This window comes from Pseudorca crassidens, chromosome 16 (genome assembly GCF_039906515.1).
Source record: "Pseudorca crassidens isolate mPseCra1 chromosome 16, mPseCra1.hap1, whole genome shotgun sequence".
NCBI lineage: Eukaryota > Metazoa > Chordata > Mammalia > Artiodactyla > Delphinidae > Pseudorca > Pseudorca crassidens.
This window is the reverse complement of record NC_090311.1, coordinates 26,913,506-26,928,573: the sequence shown is the minus strand read 5'-3', so window position 1 is coordinate 26,928,573 and position 15,068 is coordinate 26,913,506. Positions and strand designations below refer to the sequence as shown.

Below are 15,068 nucleotides of genomic sequence, written 5' to 3'. Positions count from 1 at the left end.
CCCATGCAGGCAAGGCCCCACGGCTTGGACTTCAAGGTTCTGAACTAGAGTTGAGGGGCCCATTCTAAGGTTGCTGGGATCTCCTGAGACCAGGCCAACAAAGGCCAGCTCTGGGACTCTGCAAGTTACCAACAGATGCAGGACTCGGCACCCGCCCCCTCCCTGCCTCACTGCCAGCACACTCAGGTGGAGCCCATCTCTGCGGCCCGGGCTCCTTGGTGCTCCTCCAACGCAGCCACCTTCTCCTGCCTCTGAGCCCGATATTCTTTATATTGTACTTGGTATGCCCAAACCTTCCCAGTGCCCCTCTCCCCTTACCAAATGTTTCCTGTCCTGCAAGGTCCAGTCTACGAAACCATCCTGATGCCACTAGCTGGACCCTCCTAGCTGCTCTATCAAACTAAGCCCCTCAGCTTGACTTTCAGTCCTCTACCAGCCTGGCCTTCTCCCGACACCCAGCACGTAGCATCCCCTTTAAAGCAGGTTCCTTAGTTGTCCCCAAACAGAGATGCTTACCCCTCTCAAATAGGCTATTTCCTGCCAGGCTGCCCCTCACCTCCTCCAGGCAGCCTTCCCTGACTGCCTCAGCCCTGTCAGTGGCACACAGGTCACCATTTATTTCTTCCTAATGAGCCTTGCCACCTTTGTTCATGTCCTCAGATAACCTGTTCTAGGGCAGGGTCCACAGGATATGCTGATGGGTAGACAGGCGCTCCTAATTCCCGACTCCATGAATTCTCCCTTTTAATGTCCACCCCTGCCCCCTTCTGAGTTGTTCAGGAGCTGACTCAGGCCCGGCCTATTTGGAGAACAGTTAACTGGCCTCTCTGGGTTCCCATTCACCTCCTATCTTTGTCCCTGCCTGGGAGAAGAAAGGCAGGCAGAGGCTGCAGCAACTCACAGACACACCAGGCAGGTTGAATGTCAAGTGCACTTTACTGGTTCCAATGCTATCCTCATCGTGCCTGGGGTGCCCCTTCCCTACACTGCCAGCTGCACAGGAAGTGGGGTGGGCGGAGGGAGCACACGTGGAGTGGCTCATTCTCCTGCTCTGAAGGGTCTTGGGTGATGTTGGGCCTCAGCTGTGCGCCTCTCCCCTGCAGCCCCCATCCCATGCTAGACTCTTCTTGGGGTAGAGAAGGGGGATGCCTGGGCCTTCAGCACAGGAAGCTGGCCTCAAACCAGGCACCAGTTCCTGCTTAAAATGGGGCAGGGGACCATGTGCAAAGCTCTCCCAGGGGCAATGGTGAGTAGAAGGGGCAGCACCCTGTTCCTGTCAGGGAGAGGGCTGGGTAGCCCTGGGAGCCAGGCTGGCCTTTTCCATCAGGCCCAGAGGAGCTGGTGGTTGAAAGAGTGAGGTTCAGCCAGCTGCGGCTGGAGGAATGGCCAGGAGGGGCAGCTGGTCCAGCTTGGCACCCCCTCCCCCAGTCGTGGGTCACCAGTCCCGCTCAGCTGGTTCTCGGTAGGGCAGGCCTAAGAGCCTGAAGACGTCCTTCTCAGTGGGGGTGGGCAGTACTTGGCCAAGCCCCACCTTGAGGCCTTGGGTGTCCCGGACCACAGCTGTGCTGAGCGCATGCTCCGACAAGCTCATGCCCTTGGTCTTGGCCAGAGCCCGCATGGAGCGGTTGAAGTGGGCAGAGCCAGTGAAATAGAGCAGGGCACAGGCAAACTCGCTGTAGGGAACCACAATGATGTCCAGTCGTCGGTGCCGCCGCCCTGGCCCTGGGAGCTGGCATACACCCAAGTACTTCTGCTGCTGGCCGTTCTCCTCCTGGCTCACCAAGTCATCCGTCAGGAACCCTGGCCCAATACAGGAGGGCTGTTGGGAGGGCAGGGAGCCAGGCTCTGGGCTGCCCAGCCCTGGGCCGCCTAACCTCCCAGGCTTCTCCTGATTATCCTTGGGTCCTCTATTCCCAGCTCATCTACTTATTTGCTGGGCGACCTTGCCCTCTCCAGGTCTGTGTCCTTTTCTGTAAAACATGCAGAATAATTCTTCTCCAAGTCCCCCACAGGGGCACAGAACGATCAGAGGAGGCACTCAAACTGCAGCTATTACTGAGCACCTCTTGGGAGGTAGGGGAAGCTGATTCATCTCTTCCCTGAAGTGGCTCTGGCCACAGGAGAGAGGTGGAATTTTCATGAAGCAGCCTTCCCCTGCTTCCTGCCTAGAGATTGCCACTCTGAGGTTCTCCCTCCTGGGGGCCACGCCTCCCCTGCCCCCCAGCTCACCCAGGGGTGGGGCTTATACCTCGCTGCCGGAGGCTGTCCAGGAGGCGGCTGAAGATGCCCTGGTGAGACCGGCCGTCCGGGTGGGTGACCAGCACATCCACGTCACCACAGGTTGCCTTCCCCCGTCGGTATGAACCACATGCCACGCACAACAGCCCAGGGTTGAAGGCCTGAGCTGCTTCCCGGACCTGAGAAAGGACAGCGAGGGAGGTGAGGCCTGTGGGATTCATCACAGCAGCGCAAGGGCCTTCCTTGACTCAGGAGCCCACATGCCCCCTCATGCCCCAGGCCAATCCCTGGATGCATGATCCAGCCTGAGGGAGAGAGCCCCAAGGAACAGAGGCAGAGCTCCACCCTGGAGAGTGGCAGTTCTCCACCTTGGCTAGGACAGAAGAGAAGAAAACGTGCTCGCATCACCGGGGGTGGCCTGAGGAGAGAGATGAGAAGATGAGAAGATGTGCTCGGATTCTGAGGGAAGGCACTGCTCTTCAAGAGCAGAGAGACATATCTTCTCTGGGCTTCTGTCCCAACCCATGCACCCAGGTCTGTGAAACTCCACTGAGGACAAAGGGCTGGGTGCCGAGAAGCCCTCAGCCAGGTCTCTACAGCCCCAGGTGTCTTTGGATTTGGAGCTAAAGGCAGAGTGTGTGAGTTGGGGCTTGAGGCCTGACAGGTGGCTGGCAGGGTGCCCCAGGCCCAGGCCTCGGGGGAGATGGAGCCTAGAAATACAGCTGCACGTGTAACAAAGGAAAGGAGGGAAAGCAAAAGGGAAGCACTTCTGAGCCAATGCCCACATCCTTACTTGGAGGAATAGGGCTCGGTGGGGAGGGAGCTGAGACAGAGGGAACTGTCAGCTGAAGGCTCATCCCTCACTGAGGGGGGATAAGGCCATTAGCCTCCACCCCAGAAACACTGAGGTCTTTCATATGCGGATATCTCTCTCTCTCTCTCTCACACACACACACACGCACGCACGCACGCGCGCGCGCGCGCGCACACACACACACACACACACACACGCCCACTTCCTCCCCGGGACACTGAAATTTCTGGGGCCCTGGATACCTCAATTCTCCTGACAGGCAGGCTCCGCTAATCCCCTCAATTCCCTTCTTGAGCCTCCCAAGAGGATGGAGGAGGCCTAGGATGAGTAATCCCATCAAAACCTCCTAAGGCTGGAGACCTTAAATGGGGAGAGTGGGCCAGGTGGGGAGCCACTTCTGTTCCAGTGGGTCAGGGCTGGAGGCTCACTGGGGCATTCTCTATGCCCAGATACCGTGGCTGAGTGACAGGTCATCACTAGCACCAAGGCCTGGTGATGGGTGGACAAAGGGGCTTGCCTGTCCCTCCCACACTAGCCTCAGAGTCCTGTGGCTGGGAGTAGAGCTGGAGGCTGATTTCAACTAAGCTGGGCCAGAGTCTCCAGGGAGTCCTACCCTATCAGAATCATAGACCAAAGTAGGAGCAAATCAGCCCCTACCCCTAATGCCAACTGAACAAATGTACCCTAGTCTCCCTCTAATTTAGGTTTTATATGAACTGAATCCCTAACCCAGCTCTACACCAAACACTAATCTTGGCTGAACCTTATTTCCAGGACAATCACAAATTTTAACTAAAAGCATCCAACACTAAGAAAACCCTACTCCTAATTCAGCTTTCCTCTAACCCCAAACCTAGTCCTATTGGCACTGTGCTTCTACACCAACCCTAACCCAAACCCTGAACCAGCCTTGGGTGACCTGCAGAAGGTGTGTACTTCTGGAGATATAAAATTTTGTACATTTAAAAAAATTGTGGAGAGAAAGAGTCCATGGTTTTCATTAGGTTCTCAAAGAAGTTTGTGAATCAAAAAATGTTAAGAACCTCTGCCCTGATCACCCTAACATAGCCCAGTTCAAATCCCAATATCCTTAAGTAGTTCTGACCATAATCCATCTCTAATCTAGCCCTAACATTAACCCAGTCCTAACACCATTCTAGCACCTAAACCAGTGCTAACTCTGCCCGATACTGAGAACCCTACTGCAGAGAGCTAATGTTGCAGCCCTTTCCTACCTAAGCCAATTGCTCTTTCCCCACTAGTCCCAACCTCTGGCCCCCCCATAGCTTCCTCTGCCTGCTGGGCTCCCCTGCTGAGGGATCCGGAGTTCTTGGCTTTGAGCCAGGCCCTGACGTTGTAGTAGGACCTGGCTCTCCTTACTGGTCTGGGACACCTGCTTACTGTCTGCTCAATCTCTGCAGCCTCCTCCCTGGGCATGCGATCCAGGAAGTCATCGTAATGCTTCAGGCCAATGGCCTGCTGGGTAGTCAGAGAGGCCTGGTTTCGGATGTCTTCTAGGTTCCGGAAACCCTGAGAAAATAGCCAGATGGGAAGGCTATGAGGATCCAGGACCAATGAAGAGGCAGTGAATAAGCACACACACAAGGCTTCCATCACCCCCAGACTCCATGGAAAGCCTGAGGCAGGACCAACCCCAGGAGCGGTTGGGTCTGTAATCAGTGGGACTTGGGAAAGGCAGGGGGCATGGAAGACACACCTCAGTCCAGCCCTGCCACAATCCTAAAACACTGGTTCATGACTCCATCGATCTGGGGGTGATTCTGGGCATTGCTGGGTTTGGGAACCACTGTTCTGGATACTCAGCCCAGAGGCCTGGTCTCCTCAGGAAGGCCCCTGTTGGTCTGGGGGACAGATCTTGTCTCTGCCTACACCACAGATTAAGCCTCAACAATACCAAGCAACAGGGCAGTTCTGAGAGCCAAGAGAGGGATCTGCATGGGCCCTGGTCCCTTTGAGAAGTGGTCTCTCTATAGTCTGGGTTCATTCTCATCAAAGCACAGCGTAACAGGACTGTGGGACAGGAGCTCTAAGATACAGTAAAACTGAAGTGGGGGCTGGGACAGGGTGTGACCTGATGGTACCACATCTGGGCAGTCTTGGTTCCAGCTCCCCAGATGTTAGAGAAGAGCTCTAAGACAGGCACGCTTTCACTGATGTGGTCCAGCTTCCGCAGATGCCCGCTCTCCAGGATCTCTACGATCTTTTCAGCCATCCGCTTTCCAATTCCGGAGATACTGAAGGCCTCCTAGAGGAAGGGCAGGCAGAGGCAGGAAGGAAACTGACTCCTTTAGCAGATGTCTGAGTAAAAGCCAGTATGGCCGGTGGGCAAATGATAGCTGTATAAAGCTTGGGCAGAGTTGAAGATAAGAAGTTTGGATGGAATGGGCTGGGAAACTTATCTGCTGGTTCCCAGAGGGATGGAGGTCAGCACAGGAAGCAGAGGAAAGGCAATAATGACGACACTAGTCACCACTGCCATCATAACAGAGGAGCTAATATTTATGAGGCTTTACCCTGTATCAGGTCCTGCATTACAGGGGTCATCTCGTTAAGTCCTCATGGGAATACTGTGTCTGTTACTATTCTTAGTCCCTTTTTACTTTTGAGGAAACTGATGCTCAAGAGGGTTTAAGTAACTTCCTTTAGGCAAGTTACAGTTAGTGAATGATGGGAACCAGAATTCAAACTCTGGTCTGTTGACCTTCAGAACCTGAACTTTTAAAAAACTTTTTATTATGGAAAAAATTCCTAAGGAGAGAGAACAGTATACTGGACCCCAAGTACCCATCACCCAGCTTTTATAATTATCAAGGTTTTGACAAGCCGCTTTCATTAATCTCCCCATTTTTTTTTCTTTTGTGCAAGTCCCAAACATCAGAGAACCTTAATCACTCCACCTGATCCCCACTTGTGACTGGTGCTTCCACCGACCTCTGGCCAGTAAAGAAAAGACCCCCCCGGCCCCCCACATACCCTCCCCTGACCCCCAGGTACCTGGTAGGAGGTGACAGGCTTGTGGAAGCTCTTGAGGGCATTAATGGCCTTGGCATAGCCCAGGGCTCTCCACTTGTCCCCCTGAACACTGTAGGCCTTGGCCAGCACTTCCAGCTTCTCTGTGATGTGGCGGTTGTAGTTGGTCGCCTTCTGGCTCGAAGGCTGTGCACAGACCCACTTATCCAGGCCCTCAGGGGCTGGGCTAGGCTCACCATCTCCCTCAAGGGGGGTTGGGTAGCGGCCGCTGATCAGGGCTTCCAGATCAGCTGCGCCAACCTGGGTCTCTTCCCCATCACTGGTTTCACCACCAGAGCCGGGCTTGACATAGGGAAGGAGAAGAGACAATAAGTTCATGCCCCCCATGAGGAGAGCTCCTCAGAGGTGGGGGCTGAGTTTCCTAGTCAGACCCGAGAAGGACGCTAGGTCTTCTGCAGCAGATTTGGGTTCCATGTCGCTCCCCTTAGGGCCCAGCCCTAGGATCCCCAGTGATATGTGGTGGATATGGCCTGGGCAAGTGCAGGAGTGATGACTGTTGAGAAGAGTTAAATGGCTTCACAGTAAAGAGAGCCCTCCTCTCTCAGGGGCCTGGGACATTCTGAACAACCATCAGGCTCTCCCTGTTTCTGTGATCTAGTTCCCAGGAGAAGAGAGCTGTGGGGCCTGGGAGGCTCCTCACCTGTGCTTGGAGGCTTGCGACTTCCTCTGCCCTCCAGGAAGGAGATACAGGTCTGGTGCGAGGAGGGGAAGGAGAGAGGGCTGTCCTGAGCTGAGCCTCACTAGCTCCAGGAGGAGTCGAAGAGTCTTGGTCTGCTTTGCTGAGCTGTGCTTGATCCAGGTACCTGCAGGATGGTGATGGGAGGTTAAGACACCAAAGTCTCACGCTATCTCTGTTCCCAATCCTTCTCTACTCTGAAATCATGGTTTTTTAATGTGTCCAATTAAGATGATGAGAATTTAATAGCTCAAGAAAACATCTGAGGAAAGACTAGGACCAGCCTACCTCTTGGGGATGAAGATGCTGAATCCTGCTGTGTCCACGAGCCTTCTCTCCTGTAGGCACGAGCTCAGCCAGGCTGACTTCACCAGCTGAGCACCTGGGGGCAGCCAGGGCAGTCTAAGGAGGCGGAGGGCTCGCTCACAGTCCATGCCTTCATCCACCACAATGTGAGTGACCCCTGGGGCCTGGGCAGGGCATATATGGCCACCATGCTGGACAATCTGCTTCTCAAAAAGTTCTGCCCGGGCTCGCCCAATGCCAGTGGGTACAACATGCGCCCGCACGGAGCTCAGCCACTCTGTGGAGGGGACATCCAGATACCTACTGTCATACTTTCAGACATGATCCCAATGAACCCTTCACAGTCCCCTCCCCCCAATCGTTTTCCTCCACCCAGACAGCCTGCCTTCTGGGGATTCCATCACAGGCATACAGTTAATTTCCTATGGGCCATCACTTGATGTAAGGGGCAAGGATTCTGATACGTCCTGTTCCCTGATATAACCTAGAACAGTGTCTGGCACCTTGTAGTTACCCTGTAAATCACTTCATTTGATCATTTATTCTTTCAACACATATTAGTAGACACTTATTATGTATCAGGCACAAAGCACATGTTTTGCCATTATAAGCCTCACAGTCTAATAGATTCCCCTCCCCCAACCCAGCCCACCATGTAAGCTTTTGCCATCTATTTGTCAATTTGGCTGCAAAATAACTTGTAAGTCTGGGGACCTAAGAAGGATCCCCTCCCCGCAGCAGCAGGCAACCTCCTAGAGAGCAAATGATTCTGCCAGTCATTTCCTTAGGGACCAGGGAGTATTTTCTGATTTATGGAGGTCTCAGGGTGGGGTAGAAGATAAAACAGCAAGTCGCCTGTCAAAGACTGGGGACCAAGCCTAGGACAAGGCAGGTAAAAACAAACCTGCAGGCTCTGGGCGGACAGAGTCAACTGCAATATCTGATTCTGGGCATGAACGAAGTAAGAAGCCTCAGGCTCAAACACATGAGGGTTCTGAGGCTGGGTCCACTCACCTCCTGCTTCTTCTCCGTCTTCCCTCTTGGGAATCTTTGCAAGTGCTTTTGATGATGGATTGGTATGAATTTTCTTCCGCTTGGGAAATGCCTTCAAGATGCCCCTGGAGTCCATTGAGGTATGGCTGGAGCCTGGCCTTTCTGTTGGAGGGTTGATCAGGGCAGCTGTCATGTGGAAACCCAGAACTGAGGCCCCCCAACCCCTTTGACTATGAAGGTGGGGTCTCTACTGACCAGGCCTTGGGGACAGTAGCCAAGTTCCCAGGAGTCTCCTGGGTGGTTTAGCCTAGCTCTATACTCACCACTTTCAGAGTACTGGGGAAAATAAGGGGAAGAGTGGAACTATTGGGGGAACTTTTGATGGGTACCAAACGATATCATTCCTCAGGGAGTTGCTCTGAAGATTAAGTGTGCAGTGTCTGCTCCTGCTGCATCCCACTTCCAAAAGGCTTTACCAAAACGAGATGCCAGGCTAGGAATGGAGCTCCATCTTTAGGAAGGACTTGGGCTCCCAAAATGAGTGGGGACTCGGGGGGACCTGTATATAATCTTTCTCTACCCCCATCACACACCCGCAGATGGCAGGTGGAGATTAGGAGGCGGGGTGGGGGAACGCCCTGCACCTGCCCTGGTCTCGGACCTCTCAGCACGGGGGGAGCGCAGGCCCGCAGCTGCAGGGAAATGCACGACTGCAGCAGGTGTGGGGCGCCTTCCCGGATTGGGGGAGTCTCGGCCTCACAGCTGGGGGTGAAGAAGACGCTGGCAGGTGTGAGGCACCCGCCGCGAACGCAGCTGGCGCGCACCCGGGACTCCCCCAGCTGGGGGCCAGGCGAAGGATGGACTGTCTGGATCCTGCCCTGAAGGCTCCTCCCCACTCCCCAGGTTAGTTGCCGGATGGGGTCAACTTCAGGCCGGACGGGTCACCAGGTGTGGGCAGGAGTAAATTACTTACCAGAGCAGCCAATGAGAGCAGACGAAGGGCGTGAGGGGTTGCGGGGTGGGAACACGCAAATGTCCAGAACTTCTTCCGGGTCATCCGGAAGTGACCCTAGGCGGAAACGGTTGCCATGGCAGCGGCCGGGCACGCGGCTGAGCTGAGGGAAGATGGCGGTGACGGGTTGGCTGGAGAGTCTGCGGGCGGCAGAGAAGACGGCGCTGCTGCAGGACGGTAACTCGAGGCACCCCGCGAGCACCCTCGTCCTTTCCCCCAGCGTCCGGCCCTCCGCTCTGGCGCCTCCGGGAAGGGCCTCAGCCCAGGACGGCAGGGCTGGAAGGTCGCGGCCTCCCTCTAGGGCAGTTACTGCATTTGCAAATGAGGAAACTGAGGCCCAGAGAGATGAGGTGACTGGAACACACGTCTCTGGACACCCTAGTTTCCTGGACACCAACTCACTCCGCTCTGAGTTTTGTTACTAATAAATAATAATTCTTTTCACGTTCACCGTCATTTGCTCCTCACCGCTGTCCCGAGAGGTGGTTTTGACCCCATTTTACAGAAGAGGAAACTGAAATCCAGGATTTTAGATCGGCCCCAGCTCCCCGAGTCAGTCAGTGGTACAACTGAATCTTGACCTGGGATGAACCTCAGTCTGGAGGTTCTGTTGCTGAAAGCAGCCTGGTATCATAGAAAGGCAGGACACCTGGGCTCTAGTTAACGACTCTGCCTTTAATTTACCGTGGGCTTCCCAGTCGGCCTCTTTACTTGTTTGAACCTCATTTTCCTCATCTGTAAAATGAGGTGGATGGATTACCTGTGTTGTCTCTGAGGTCCTTTCCAGCTGTAATGTTATCTTTGTAAGTGAACCTCTAAATGTTCCCTGGGTCTTTAGAGGAGACAAAGCAACCCCCTACCCCCACCTCGTGCTGGTCCTGGAAGAGGTGGGCACAGAGGTATGGATGGAGTTCGGACTTTCTTCCACCCTAGGACTGGCCAGTGCTTCAGGGTCCCTTCCTGGACTCACTTGGCAGCCAGAATGAATTTGGTCTGAATTCCTGTAGCTTTCGGGAAACCAGCAGGGACTGACATCCACAGGCAGAGGCCAGTCAAGAAAGCGTGGAAATTGAAGTCAGCTGGTCATTTGCTCATTTATTCATGCAGTATTTAGGGATGCTTTTTACTGTGTGTCAGGTTGTGTGCTAGAGCAGATAGAAAGAAAAAGACACGTCCCAGGAGTTCACATAGTGGTCAGGAAAAAAATGTAAATAAACAAAAGCATGTGTGTTAAATAGAGGTTGGACTCTTCTATAAAATGCTATGAGAGCACAGAGGTGAAAATGATTATCTCTTTGAAGGAGGACCTGACAGAAGAGGTGATGTTTATGGGTCCTAAAGGATGAATAGGTGTTTGCTAAGTGGAGAAGAGGGGATAGTTATTCCAGGAAGAATGACTCACGTGTAAAGGCACAGAGGTGTGAAAGTATATGGCTGATTACTAGGGGCATAACAAAACATTTAGTGAGGCCAAAGCATTCACCCAGTCATAATATCTCCCTACACTGTGTAAGGTACTAGGTGCTAGGATGCAAGAGTGAATAAAAGGACGCTTTTCTCAAGCGATGAGGGGAAATGGTGGAAAATGAAGAGAGATTGCAGATAAATTGAGGTATGTTGTGATCGATCTCCTATGCCAAACCAAAGATTCTGAACATTATCTCATAGGACAGTGGGGTTTGTTTTTATTGTAAGAAGTACTTAACATAAATTTACCATTTTAGCCTTTATTAAGTGTACAGTTTTGTGGCATTAAGTACATTCACATTGTTACGCCACCATCACCACCATCCATCTCCAAAACGTTTTCATCTTCAGCTGAAACTCTATACTCATTAAACACTAACTCCCCAGTCTCCTTATCCTCAGCCCCTGGTAATCACCATTCTACTTTCTGTCTTTATGAATTTGATTACAGCAGGAACCTCATATAAGTGGAGTATACAATATTTGTTCTTTTGTGACTGGCTTATTTCACTTAGCATAATGTCTTCGAAGTTCATCCATGTTGTCGCATGTGGAAATGAGGAAATGTCGCATGTCGCTTGAGGAAAGTTTGATTTCCTCCCTTTTTAAGGTCTGAATAACATTTTTCCGTTGTATGTATATACCGTATTTTGTTTATCCACCAGTGTGTCGATGGACACTTGGGTTGCTTCCACTTTTTTTATTGTGAATAATTACTGCTGTGAACATGGGTGTACAAAATATCTATTCTAGTCTCTGCTTTTACTTCCTTTGGTCAAAGGACAGTGTTTAAACAAATATTTCATCAGTCAGGACTTCGTTAAGTTTTTTTGTGAGTAACATCACGAAACAACATTGTTAGTCCCCCCACCAAACCAAAATCAAAAGAAAGAAAACAAACAAAAAAAGCCAAAGGTGTGTATATGCCTTGTCAAACCTCTCCTGTTGATTTATCCTCCTAATGTGTACGTGAGTGGGCGTAGGATGCTACTAACTTCCCACCAAGAATCACTTCTGTTGCTAATGAGAACCCAACATACTTCTTCATAAATAATTTATGTTCATTGTGGAAATAAGAAAAATAAATAAACAAGTCACTGGTAATCCTGCCATGCAGAGATAATCACAATTGACATTTCCATACAGAAACTTCCATATTTTTTCCATGCATACAAACTCATACATATATATATACTTTTTTATCATCTTTATTGGAGTATAATTGCTTTACAATGGTGTGTTAGTTTCTGCTTTATAACAAAATGAATCAGTTATATATATACATATGTTCCCATATCTCTTCCCTCTTGCGTCTCCCTCCCTCCCACCCTCCCTATCCCACCCCTCCAGGCGATCACAAAGCATCGAGCTGATCTCCCTGTGCTATGCGGCTGCTTCTCACTAGCTATCTACCTTACGTTTGGTAGTGTATATATGTCCATGCCTCTCTCTCGCTTTGTCACAGCTTACCCTTCCCCCCTCCCCATATCCTCAAGTCCATTCTCTAGTAGGTCTGTGTCTTTATTCCTGTCTTACCCCTAGGTTCTTCATGACATTTTTTTCCCTTAAATTCCATATATATGTGTTAGCATACGGTATTTGTCTCTCTCTTTCTGACTTCACTCTGTATGACAGAATCTAGGTCTATCCACCTCATTACAAATAGCTCAGTTTCATTTCTTTTTATGGCTGAGTAATATTCCATTGTATATATGTGCCACAAATAGCTCAATTTCATTTCTTTTTATGGCTGAGTAATATTCCATTGTATATATGTGCCACATCTTCTTTATCCATTCATCCGATGATGGACACTTAGGTTGTTTCCATCTCCGGGCTATTGTAAATAGAGCTGCAATGAACATCTTGGTACATGACTCTTTTTCAATTATGGTTTTCTCAGGGTATATGCCCGGTAGTGGGATTGCTGGGTCATATGGTAGTTCTATTTGTAGTTTTTTAAGGAACCTCCATACTGTTCTCCACAGTGGCTGTATCAATTTACATTCCCACCAACAGTGCAAGAGGGTTCCCTTTTCTCCACACCCTCTCCAGCATTTGTTGTTTCTAGATTTTTTGATGATGGCCATTCTGACTGGTGTGAGATGATATCTCATTGTAGTTTTGATTTGCATTTCTCTAATGATTAGTGATGTTGAGCACTCTTTCATGTGTTTGTTGGCAGTCTGTATATCTTCTTTGGAGAAATGTCTATTTAGGTCTTCTGCCCATTTTTGGATTGGGGTGTTTGTTTTCTTGATACTGAGCTGCATGAGCTGCATGTAAATTCTGGAGATTAATCCTTTGTCAGTTGCTTCATTTGCAAATATTTTCTCCCATTCTGAGGGTTGTCTTTTCGTCTTGTTTATGGTTTCCTTTGCTGTGCAAAAGCTTTTAGGTCCCATTGTTTATTAGGTCCCATTTGTTTATTTTTGTTTCTATTTCCATTTCTCTAGGAGGTGGGTCAAAAAGGATCTTGCTGTGATTTATGTCATAGAGTGTCCTGCCTATGTTTTCCTCTAAGAGTTTGATAGTTTCTGGCCTTACATTTAGGTCTTTAATCCATTTTGAGCTTATTTTTGTGTATGGTGTTAGGTAGTGATCTAATCTCATACTTTTACATGTACCTGTCCAGTTTTCCCAGTACCACTTATTGAAGAGGCTGTCCTTTCTCCACTGTACATTCCTGCCTCCTTTATCAAAGATAAGGTGACCATATGTGCGTGGGTTTATCTCTGGGCTTTCTATCCTGTTCCATTGATCTATATTTCTGTTTTTGTGCCAGTACCATACTGTCTTGATTACTGTAGCTTTGTAGTATAGTCTGAAGTCAGGGAGCCTGATTCCTCCAGCTCCGTTTTTCGTTCTCAAGATTGCTTTGGTTATTTGCGGTCTTTTGTGTTTCCATACAAATTGTGAAATTTTTTGTTCTAGTTCTGTGAAAAATGCCAGTGGTAGTTTGATAGGGATTGCATTGAATCTGTAGGTTGCTTAGGGTAGTAGAGTCATTTTCACAATATTGATTCTTCCAATCCAAGAACATGGTATATCTCTCCATCTATTTGTATCATCTTTAATTTCTTTCATCAGTGTCTTATAATTTTCTGCATACAGGGCTTTTGTCTCCTTAGGTAGGTTTATTCCTAGATATTTTATTCTTTTTGTTGCAATTGTAAATGGGAGTGTTTTCTTGATTTCACTTTCAGATTTTTCATCATTAGTGTATAGGCATGCCAGAGATTTCTGTGCATTAATTTTGTATCCTGCTACTTTTCCAAATTCATTGATGAGCTCTAGTAGTTTTCTGGTAGCATCTTTAGGATTCTCTATGTATAGTATCATGTCATCTGCAAACAGTGACAGCTTTACTTCTTCTTTTCCGATTTGGATTCCTTTTATTTGCTTTTCTTCTCTGATTGCTGTGGCTAAAACTTCCAAAACTATGTTGAATAAGAGTGGTGAGAGTGGGCAACCTTGTCTTGTTCCTGATCTTAGTGGAAATGCTTTCAGTTTTTCACCATTGAGGACGATGTTGGCTGTGGGTTTGTCATATATGGCCTTTATTATGTTGAGGAAAGTTCCCTCTATGCCTACTTTCTGTAGGGTTTTTATCATAAATGGGTGTTGAATTTTGTCAAAAGCTTTCTCTGCATCTATTGAGATGATCATATGGCTTTTCTCCTTCAGTTTGTTAATATGGTGTATCACGTTGATTGATTTGTGTATATTGAAGAATCCTTGCATTCCTGGAATAAACCCCACTTGATCATGGTGTATGATCTGTTTAATGTGCTGTTGGATTCTGTTTGCTAGTATTTTGTTGAGGATATTTGCATCTGTGTTCATCAGTGATATTGGCCTGTAGTTTTCTTTGTTTGTGACATGTTTGTCTGGTTTTGGTATCAGGGTGATGGTGGCCTCGTAGAATGAGTTTGGGAGTGTTCCTCACTCTGATATATTTTGGAAGAGTTTGAGAAGGATAGGTGTTAGCTCTTCTCTAAATGTTTGATAGAATTTGCCCGTGAAGCCATCTGGTCCTGGGCTTTTGTTTGTTGGAAGATTTTTAAACAGAGTCTCAATTTCAGTGCTTGTGATTGGTCTGTTCATATTTTCTATTTCTTCCTGATTCAGTCTTGGCAGGTTGTGCTTTCTAAGAATTTGTCCATTTCTTCCAGGTTGTCCATTTTATTGGCATAGAGTTGCTTGTAGTAATCTCTCATGATCTTTTGTATTTCTGCAGTGTCATTTGTTACTTCTCCTTTTTCATTTCTAATTCTATTGATTTGAGTCTTCTTCCTTTTTTTCTTGATGAGTCTGGCTAATGGTTTATCAATTTTGTTTATCTTCTCAAAGAACCAGCTTTTAGTTTTATTGATCTTTGCTATCGTTTCCTTCACTTCTTTTTCATTTATTTCTGATCTGATCTTTATGATTTCTTTCTTTCTGCTAACTTTGGGGTCTTTTTGTTCTTCTTTCTCTAATTCCTCTAGGTGCAAGGTTAGGTTGTTTAT

The 15,068-nt window shown here is 48.9% G+C and overlaps 2 protein-coding genes across 5 annotated transcripts in view; one reads left to right on the top strand and one right to left on the bottom strand.

The window, feature by feature from the left end:
- Positions 1-917: 917 nt before the first annotated feature.
- On the bottom strand, positions 918-9,150 carry POLL (DNA polymerase lambda). 2 transcript variants are annotated; one of them, XM_067709640.1, is made up of 9 exons: positions 9,052-9,150; positions 8,100-8,240; positions 7,068-7,362; positions 6,744-6,906; positions 6,068-6,385; positions 5,145-5,318; positions 4,454-4,582; positions 2,249-2,417; positions 918-1,800 (listed from the first exon to the last, which is right to left on the bottom strand). In XM_067709640.1, exons 2-9 carry the CDS (start codon positions 8,212-8,214, stop codon positions 1,436-1,438), a joined length of 1,728 nt encoding a protein of 575 aa, XP_067565741.1. In that variant the 5' UTR covers positions 8,215-8,240; positions 9,052-9,150; the 3' UTR covers positions 918-1,435. The 2 variants fall into 2 exon arrangements, with proteins under 2 accessions (XP_067565741.1, XP_067565742.1); XM_067709641.1 differs by lacking the exon at positions 9,052-9,150 and adding an exon at positions 8,740-9,041.
- The window catches only part of DPCD (deleted in primary ciliary dyskinesia homolog (mouse)), a 23,330-nt gene continuing 17,378 nt past the window's right edge, over positions 9,117-15,068 (top strand). The window contains exon 1 of one of the 3 annotated variants that reach the window (XM_067709642.1): positions 9,117-9,267. In XM_067709642.1, coding sequence (XP_067565743.1) covers positions 9,204-9,267 — 64 coding nt within the window. In that variant the 5' untranslated portion in view covers positions 9,117-9,203. The remainder of the gene's footprint in view (positions 9,268-15,068) is intronic. The other 2 variants (XM_067709643.1, XM_067709644.1) reach the window with 2 other exon arrangements.

What these genes read in the sequence shown, in the direction of transcription:
- POLL (XM_067709640.1), bottom strand. Translation starts at nt 8,214, where the DNA reads ATGGACTCCAGGGGCATCTTGAAGGCATTTCCCAAGCGGAAGAAAATT. An exon ending in AGACGGAGAAGAAGCAGGAG is followed by an intron (nt 7,363 to 8,099) that starts GTGAGTGGACCC and finishes TCCCCTCCACAG; the next exon opens with AGTGGCTGAGCTCCGTGCGG. An exon ending in GGACAGCCTCCGGCAGCGAG is followed by an intron (nt 1,801 to 2,248) that starts GTATAAGCCCCA and finishes GTATTGGGCCAG; the next exon opens with GGTTCCTGACGGATGACTTG.